This window comes from Dreissena polymorpha, chromosome 16, assembly GCF_020536995.1.
Source record: "Dreissena polymorpha isolate Duluth1 chromosome 16, UMN_Dpol_1.0, whole genome shotgun sequence".
In the NCBI taxonomy this organism is placed as follows: Eukaryota; Metazoa; Mollusca; class Bivalvia; order Myida; family Dreissenidae; genus Dreissena; species Dreissena polymorpha.
The window spans coordinates 5,873,129-5,883,128 of NC_068370.1; the positions used below are offsets into that span (position 1 = coordinate 5,873,129).

The window sequence follows — 10,000 nt, forward strand, 5'->3', positions numbered from 1 at the left end:
TACAAAAATTCGAATACGATCGGACATGTCTCTAATCTAATGATGGACGATGTATTTAAAAATCGTCAAATAAAAGTTCAACTATTACAACATATATATTTAACATATGCATAAGGCATGATCAGATTATATCTAAAACAGATATAAACACAAGAGGGCCATGATGGCCCTGTATCGCTCCACTGTTTTTTCTTTGCGAAAAAAACGTGTAATGCGCTTGGGTTGAAATGTACTCAAGCATGTAACTTTCTCTTTCTATCCCTCGTCCCACTGGGCGCTTAAAGTTGGAAGGGTGAGCATTTTTATATATGGAAAAAGTTACTACCGTGTTAACTAAACAGACAAAAAAGCCTCGGAATTGTTGCACAGGTCCTTTGCTTATAACGTAGGTACATTTATCTCTCCAAAAGATATTGTCGTTCTTTCTATTTCACATATTTTTAGATGCTGAAGATCAAATCTACGCATTTGATTTGAAACAGATTCACAAGACCCATAGGAATCAAAATGCCTTAACCCTTTACCAAACAACACATTTTGGACTTTCCCAATTTGAAAGAGGTTGCAGACGTCAATTGAATTAAAATGGAATATGAAGGAAATGATCAGGTAGGGTAGAAATAAGTGTGATAAAAGGAGAAATTGCTCATCAACCCACACATCCCTAAGACCAACAGGCCTGAGAATATTATGATAATCTAAAGATTATTTCTTTATATTTATAAATGTATTTAATTAAGTAATACATTTGACTTCTAAGATCAATTCATAACTTATATTAAGAAATTTATAAAATGGTCAGAAATATATATGGATTGTTGAGCAATTGACAATCATTTCAACAATTCATGATCAGTCACGATTCACAAATGGAACAATGAATCATTAGTTATTAAAAAGCAGCATATACGATAGTTAAGAACATTGCACTTCATTAATTTCAACACCTTCTCTTGGATACAAAGTTTGAGTTTACTGTGCAGTATCATATATTGACTTTCCTTGAAATAACTATATCATGTTCATGGAAGTTGTGTTTTTAAAATCAATAATATATTATTAAACTGGTTTTAACACTACAAAAAAGACATGAAATTAACATGTCATCCAAAATATTTTCATCCGGATATATGGTCACTTTCGACATATTTAAATAAAACCCGACTTTTTTCAGTTTATAAGAAAAACATTCATAACACATGTTCTTACTTCAATGCCTTTGTTAGCAGTCACCATCTGACCTAAAATGGCACTAAATGACAGGGTTTTATCTCATGTTTACAAGATGTTGATGTTGTTGTTGGTCACAGCCAAACGGCCGCAGAAATCTCCACTGGTAAACTTCATATGTTCAGTTTTGTGACCCCCGGGGCCGGGTCAAATTTGAGCCCAGGGGAATAATTTGAACAAATTTGGTAGAGGACTATTATATATCACTACATACCAAATTTAGTAGCCCTAGGCTCTATAATTAAGGACAAGAAGATTTTTAAAGTTTGCACTAAATAGGCCTTATGTAAGCATATGTTCATTTTTGTGACCCCTGGGGCAAGGTCAAATTTGTTCCTATGGGCATAATTTGAACAAACTAAGTAGAGAACTATTAGATGTCACTACCTACCGAATTTGGTAGAAATAGGCCCAATGGTTATGGACAAGAAGATTTTTATAGTTTGCATAATATGGGCCCAATATAAGCATATGTTCAATTTTGTGACCCTTGGGGAACGGTCAAATTTGATCCCAGGGGCTTAATTTGAACAAACTTGGTACAGGACTATAAGATGTCATTACATACCAAATTTGGTAGCCCTATGCCATACGGTTATGGACAAGAAGATTTTTAAAGTTTGCACAAATGAGGCCTTATATAAGCAAATTTTCAATTTTTTGACCCCCCCCCAGGGCAGGGTCAAATTTGACCCCAGGGGCATAATTTGAACAAACTTGGTAGAAGACTATAAGATGTCACTACATAGCAAATTTGGTAGCCCTAGGCCAAATGGTTATGGACGAGAAGATTTTTTAAGTTTTCACAAAATAGGCCTTATATTAGCAAATTTTCAATTTTTTGACCCCCCGGAGCAGGGTCAAATTTGACCCCAGGGGCATAATTTGAACAAATTTGGTAGAGGACTATAAGATGTCACTACATACCAAATTTGGTAGCCCTTGGCCCAATGGTTATGGACAAGAAGATTTTTGAAGTTTTCACAAAATAGGCCTTATATAAGCAAATGTTCAATTTTTTGACCCCCGGGGCAGGGTCAAATTTGACCCCAGGGGCATAATTTGAACAAACTTAATAGAGGACTATAAGATGTCACTACATACAAAATTAAGTAGCCCTAGGCCCAATGGTTATGGACAAGAAGATTTTTAAAGTTTGCACAAAATAGGCCTTATATAAGCAAATTTTCAATTTTTTAACCCCCGGGGCAGGGTCAAATTTGACCCCAGCGGCATAATTTGAACAAACTTGGTAGAGGACTATAAGATGTCACTACATAGCAAATTTGGTAGCCCTAGGCCCAATGGTTATGGACAAGAAGATTTTTAAAGTTTGAACAAAATAGGCCTTATATAAGCAAATTTTCAATTTTTTGACCCCCCCGTGGCAGGGTCAAATTTGACCCCAGGGGCATAATGTGAACAAACTTGGTAGAGGACTATAAGATGTCACTACATGGCAAATTTGGTAGCCCTAGGCCCAATGGTTATGGAAAAGAAGATTTTTAAAGTTTGCACAAAATAAGCCTTATTTAAGCAAATTTTCAATTTTTTAACCTTCCGGGGCAGGGTCAAATTTGACCCCAGGGGCCTAATTTGAACAAACTTGGTAGAGGACAATAAGATGTCACTACATACCAAATTTGGTAGCCCTTTGCCATACGGTTATGGACAAGAAGATTTTTAAAGTTTGCACAAATAGGCCTCATATAAGCAAATTTTCAATGTTTTGATCCCCCCGGGGCAGGGTAAAATTTAACCCCAGGGGCATAATTTGAACAAACTTGGTAGAGGACTATAAGATGTCACTACATAGCAAATTTGGTAGCCCTAGGCTCAATGGTTACGGACTAGAAGATTTTTAAAGTTTGCACAAAATAGGCCTTATATAAGCAAATTTTCAATTTTTTGACCCCCCGGGGCAGGGTCAAATTTGACCCCAGGGGCATAATTTGAACAAACTTGGTAGAGGACTATAAGATGTCAATACATACCAAATTTGGTAGCCCTAGGCCTAATGGTTATGGACAAGAAGATTTATAAAGTTTGCACAAAATAGTCCTTATATAAGCAAATTTTCAATTTTTTGACCCCCCGGGGCAGGGTCAAATTTGACCCCAGGGGCATAATTTGAACAAATTTAAAAGAGGTTCACCACAGGAACATTCCTGAGAAATTTCATCAGATTTGGACCAGTAGTTTAGGAGAAGATGTTTAAAGAAAAAGTTAACGCACGCACGCACGGACGCACGCACGCACGCACACACGACGGACACAGGACCATGACATAAGCCCCGCTGGCCTTTGGCCAGTGGAGCTAACAAGTGACAAAAAATGAAATAAACAAAACACCGGAAGCAATGCAGTTTTTAAGCTTTTGTCTAAAACAGGTCACTGTAAGGTCATTTTGTTTGCTTTTGAAATTACGAAAGTTAATAATAATTTGAAACTATAAGCTGCACGCTGCCTTCAATCATTTATTTAATTTACTAGTTTTATAGCAGCTTTCAAAAGATGTTAATTTATCTCCAATCTATAGTATACAAGCGGCTCCTTGAAAGAGTCGGGCGTTAACGGTTACAACGACTTTGAATCGAGGATTACTGAACACTGCACGGAATCTTTACAATTATTTTTTTCGCGCGTCACCATACCTTCGCCGTGTAAAGGTAATTACCACTCAACCGAATGCGATTTGACATGTCTGTAACTGACAAGATTATATACTTTTGATATAAAAAAATATGAGATCAGTGTTAATGAAAAAGAACGATAAAGATATTTGTGAGATATTGTTTTTCAATCATAACTAAAAATGTTAATGATCTCTATAAATATAATGCTTACCGGAACAGTTATAATGTTCATATTCATAAAATTAGATTGAATATCATTGGTTTGGTTTTAATGTAGGACGACAAGAACGGTAATAATTCATCAGATGAATCACAAACACAATAGCCATGCATATTATATTAGCCAACGTCAGCTATGCCATGCATCAATTATTAAAGATGCTTTGATAAAAATGGCCATATGGAAGTCCCTTTAAAATATATAAGTGCAAGCAATGAGTAGTGTTCGTATATATTTATATGGTTACCTTGAATAGACAAGTAAACTGTTTCTTTGTAATAAGGAGATCTTGCAGAGATATGTGAACAATACCATGCATCTCCAGCGTTAACAGCATTGTCACTAGATATGTTGCACATGACACCTGTTCCAAGTATGCACACACATTGCGATGATTTAATAGTGGAGAGGTAAATAACATTGCATTCTAATTCATTGAAAAAAACTTTGGCTATATTTTGCAAACGTTGCTTCCCTCTTTTCATAAAAAATTTCCATAGTCCGTATGAAGAACCCATGCCAGTGCAGGAAACTTGCACGGTTGATGCACAAGACACATCGACGGTGATCTGAGGCTGTGAACACACTGACAATTTGGATCATATACACTTGATTAAATACACTTTTCCTCGTTCGGCGATAATAAAACGCCGCGTACAACATTGATATTTCATATTTATCTAAGTTTCATATATTCAGTTTGTGTTTTCAAAAAGAGTAATGCGTATCATTACATTGTAAATGACTGAACATGTAAAAGAACATAAACATATTCTAAACAATGCGTGTATCCATGCTGGATATAATAGATAACAATTTACATTATTACACAATTTGATTGGGTTTGCAAATCAATATATGTACTTAAATTCTTAAAAATGCATACACTATTCGGCTGTGTATTTCTCTAAGAAACCCTTAATATAAATTAACTACAATAAAATAATGATAAGCTAACAGTCAATTTATTCCCGGGAGTCACAATTTAAAACGCGCCTCTAAAACATCATGATTAAACTCTGCACTACAAATATTAAACTTACTTGAAATTACGATTGCCTGCACTGCTATGATTGTGAAAAGTATGAACCGGTTCATTTATGCTATGGTAGTTTTTCAAAGCGAAAAAAACTAAAAAGGTTTACTGTGGCGAGACACGCTTTTATGTAAAGCGCCGTTGATTAAGCTACAATATATACGAGCTTACTTTTTTTCTTTGGCACAAAGAACGAAAGGGGAAATAAAAGTTTATAATGACTAATAAGAGGCTACTGACTTTATTATGAAACGTGTTTGTACTTAACCTAACTCCATTTGACATAGCATAGACATAAATAATAATGCTAGTTATATAACATGTATCTGAAATATAAAAACAACTTAAGAAAGCAAGAGATCATAAAGTAGCAGTTAAGGAAAAGGTGGTTAGTGAGCGAAACTTTTAATCTAGCCAATCTGACTGTAGCGTGTGTAACACGCGAAATTGGTGAGGCATAGGTGAGACACCGTAAATGTTAGATTGGAAGAATAACTATGACGATTATTTCAGCAAGATCTATATAACTACTACATATGTATATCTATATAAGTAATAAAACTAATAACAAAATCATTCATTCAAATAGATTGCAATGTAATTGTTTGTTTATAGAATATACCATTTTACATTTTACCAAACCAATCCTAGAGTACTTAGAATAAATAAAATATTAATAAGTGCCTAATCAGGGATTGATGTAAGCCAAAATGTGCATTGCCGACGTACCTCCAGCCTATGACTAAACGCGACCAGCGTACGGCAAGTTTAATATTTATTTCACATTATAGGTATTGACTTGGTGTATTTTAACCCTTGCGCAAGACCAAGACCAAGCAATTATCATGTACTACATAAATAGTATTAAAGATAAAATATACAAGTCTGTTACATAATGTATATATCAAAATCAGTTTGTTTGTTTTTTCACACTACATTTTGATAAAACAACGACGTCAGGCTCATATATAAATACTATATTTGTCAGGATAATCCATTAAAAGGTGTTAATGTCTTATATCTTCTTTGGTTATAGTTCTATTGTTTAGTGAGATTATCATAAAACGGTGTGGGGAGCATTGTAAATATTTAGCGTTAAGGTAAAACATACGCAAATACATATATACACGCAATTGTTAAACCCTAGTTGACAGTTTCACAGCGCGAGATATTAATTTGATGTTTTATATTGCGTTGCATAAACAACGGTTAATAATCTGAAATACTATCTTTACGATTGAAAAAAATATCCAGATAGTGTTTCTGGAGTTTCAATATTCTAATGCTTAACATTACAATAACATTTTCAAATCCGCATAAAGCGTATAGAACATTAAAAATATATTGAAATTCAGTTGTGAAGTTCAGGCTTTGGGTCAGACGACACAGAGTTTACATGTTCCCCTTCACTGAAGTATTAGTATGAAGTATTCACCGTAAGATAGTAACCAATTAGCAATGTCTTGAACAATTAAAATCTGCATAAGTTAATCAACATTTTTTGTTACGCATTACGGCAGGAAACACTGTTATTCAATCAAGAAATGCCTACATTTATCAGCGTTTATTGTTGTTTTTATATTTTTCAGAAGAAAAGTGGGATTTTTGCTTTACTCGACCCAGCTTTGAGGTGTATCTTAAATATAACATAGGTTTCTTTATTGTTATGGGACTTGTTTCTGATCAAGAATCAAAAAGATGATGATTGGTTGACATCATTGAGGGTTTTGAGAAATTCAATGTTGAGTTTAAGATTTTTGCCATATTCACTCTTATTTTGTTTTTCATATAGAAATGCAATAGTTTATGTATTATAATATCATTTTGATGAACTTATACATATTTAATATAAATACAGGAGTGAAACCTAATGTTGTTTTAAATAGGTGATGACGGTAGGTCCACAATGGCTTCCAGAATCAAGATGACTGCTGAAAATGTAAAAATCAAGATCATGTTGCATAAGTTTACATAAACATAATAAAAATCTACTAAAATACTGCTTTCATTAATTACGTATTAAATAAATGTCGGAATAAATGAATTTCAATAATACATGTGCGGAGTTTAGTATACTATTAATACCGATCTAAAACTGATGAGAGAAAAATTATGTTAAAGTTGTGTACATCACCTTCGTAAAAGGTTTTTTTTTTGTTTTATGAAAAAACAAACCGTTGTAATGCCATAAAGTAAACTATACAGAAATTGAAATACCATAATACGTATTATTCAATATGTGTTCAATTAGACCAATATCAGGTCAACGATGTAAAATATCATGATTAAACAAAGTGTGTTTACCAGTTTAGCTCATGCTGTGAGTTCTCTAGCATAGATAGGTATTCTTATGTAAATATTTGTTCAGTCCCCTTGCTTTGCCATTCGTACCAACAATAATATAACACAATACAATTTAAGTCCCCGTCTTTTCTTTCTCAGCGGCAAAGCAAATAAACCAACGGGCATGTTTTGTCTGCTCATTTTTACATGATAGTATGTCAATATAAACCTTTTGACAAGCACAGCAGATATTAAATTGTAGTCGTGTTTGATCAAATGACAACCAAAGTGTTGAACCTATGGTATATCGCTTTTACACACATATTTTATCACATTACGCACAAGTGGTTGAGCTCAAGCAACACTTGATACTGCTGTGATCATGGGTAAATGGATGTTTTACGTCTCCTCCTTTCGCCAAACGTAACCTCATGAATTCAGATGTGGGATGAGCTGCATGTAATGGCGTGTTTTCTTATAACGCATGTATGTGGGCACTTTTCACATTGTTATAAAATGATTGGTGGCAAGCTTGCTAGCGATGGCACAGATTTATCCGACTTGCTTACCGTGACATCCAGCCAAAGGATTGCATCTGGAGATCACGCGAGCAGAGAGTTAGTCGGACGCGATACTTTTTTTCCTTTTGGGCAGTTTTGCGAATGTCTGTTTTCGCTCTCTTCTTAACTGGCGATTCTATTATTTTCAAGTACTACATTTAAGGAGAATATAAAAAATTGTAAAAGAAATGTAACAAAAACACACGTTTGTATCATCAGCTACCACAGAAATGCAAATGTGTTCTTCTTCTACAGAGTCAACTATGTGATAATGGCACCCTAATGTTTAGTGAGTGTAGCATTATCTCATTTAATGACTTACTTGTGTTTGAGTGAACAAGATTTTTAATTCTTCACCCGTGCATAAAGTTATTCAAATCAAATGGGACAGCTGTTATTTGTTCAGTGCAACATAGTAAAACATTCTGCAGTGGAAAAGACACTTCTCATGTAGGCTTGTACACCGTTGTTACATTTGATTGTCTACCTGACCTCGCCACACGTTTGATGATGCACTCCATGTATCGGTCATACACTAAGCAGACATCATATTTCTTCAGTGTATTAGACTTGAGTATATATGTTGTCATGTTTCATTCCGTCAAATGGCTTGAAAATTAAACACAGGACAGCAGATCTACATATTACTTTATACGTGATCTGGTTCTTAAAGTGCCGATAATACACTTCGACGTTTAATTGTTGCTGAAGCACCATTATGTTTTTTCCTATTCTGAGTTCCCCTGTTTCATCGGACGTAGCAAAATGTCCTGGAGCAAAATATTGGCTTAGTATACGGTTATTATCAACTATCCTAAAACTAGTTTGTATGCCAATCACTCTTAAAGAAATCAGACTAATGTCTTACACTTTCGTGTCTGCCGTCCGAACGTGCTTTATAGACACAAAATGGGTATCAACCTTTTTAGAAATTGAACCATACAAATTGTCCGACCAAAAGTTTTTTCAACTTTGTCATTTGGGTTTTACAAATATTTATTGCTTGATCAACATTAGCAACACTTAGTGCTATTGTTCCATTTACTTTGTTCACAAGACTGGGTGGATGCTAGCTTAGATCCTTTGGATCAAAGAATTATGTCAATTTTCTCCAAATTATTGCTTTATCCTAGGCATCAGGACTTTTCCTTTCTCGCTTTTCGGCTTTGTGTTGTTCATAGCGTATACTAATCTTGTCTTGCTAATTTTAGATCGCTGTGGTGTAATGCATATGGTTTCCGCTTAGCAACCGGAAGTTCTTTAGAGCTCCCACAAATACACCAAGTAATGTTTTATGTCCATGAAACGGACCTGAAAGTGTTTTTTATAAGCCGGAGGTGTTCAATGCAGTCGAGCTAAATAGGGTTTTAAATAATTCTAATTTCTCTTAAAGCATCGTCCAGCCTTCTGCGGATATGCAAGTCAACCGCTAAACCTTGAAAGTTTCAGGTTAGGGTATTACACCTATATTACCCGTCTTACCATTGGCATATCTCGAAAAAGTTGTCTTATGAACATTGTGCTGCATATGTTACTCCATACCCGTGAAACATGTATGATGACATGCTCACGCTTTAAGAACTTGTTTTTACTTGTTCATGCATTTTCCCAATTTACTTCAGTATCTCAATTAATGTGGGTATGCAGCAGCAAAGAAGTATGGTAATATGATCTAAACTGATGTAAAATCCAGCATCCAATCACCTTCACTTTCTGCTTGATCATACATACATGTCTATATTAAAGACGACTTCTAAGTTTAATTGTCTTAATGTATTCATTTATATGTAAAATACCACATAAAGTACTTTTTTAAGATAATATTTCCTGTAAATTCATAATGACAATTATTCCAGTTTGTATTGCAAGAAATTCAGATCCAATGAAGTGGATTAGAAATATAAATTATCTACCTTATTGGCAGCCAACTTGGGTATCATCTGGAATTTTATTTCAATAAATTCCCTTCCAAAACGCTAAATTACGGAATCCGGTTAGGGCCAAGTTGATTGTCGCTTGTCGATCTTCGCGGTCG

At 34.6% G+C, this 10,000-nt stretch overlaps 1 protein-coding gene across 2 annotated transcripts in view; it reads right to left on the reverse strand.

Annotated features, from left to right (window-relative positions):
- Positions 1-5,256, reverse strand: part of LOC127863004 (uncharacterized) — a 10,163-nt gene extending 4,907 nt beyond the window's left edge. The window contains exons 1-2 of one of the 2 annotated variants that reach the window (XM_052402339.1): positions 5,130-5,256; positions 4,334-4,672 (exon numbers count right to left, since the gene is read on the reverse strand). In XM_052402339.1, coding sequence (XP_052258299.1) covers positions 4,334-4,672; positions 5,130-5,184 — 394 coding nt within the window. In that variant the 5' untranslated portion in view covers positions 5,185-5,256. The remainder of the gene's footprint in view (positions 1-4,333; positions 4,673-5,129) is intronic. The other variant, XM_052402342.1, reaches the window with a different exon arrangement.
- Between the last annotated feature and the right edge of the window lie 4,744 nt (positions 5,257-10,000).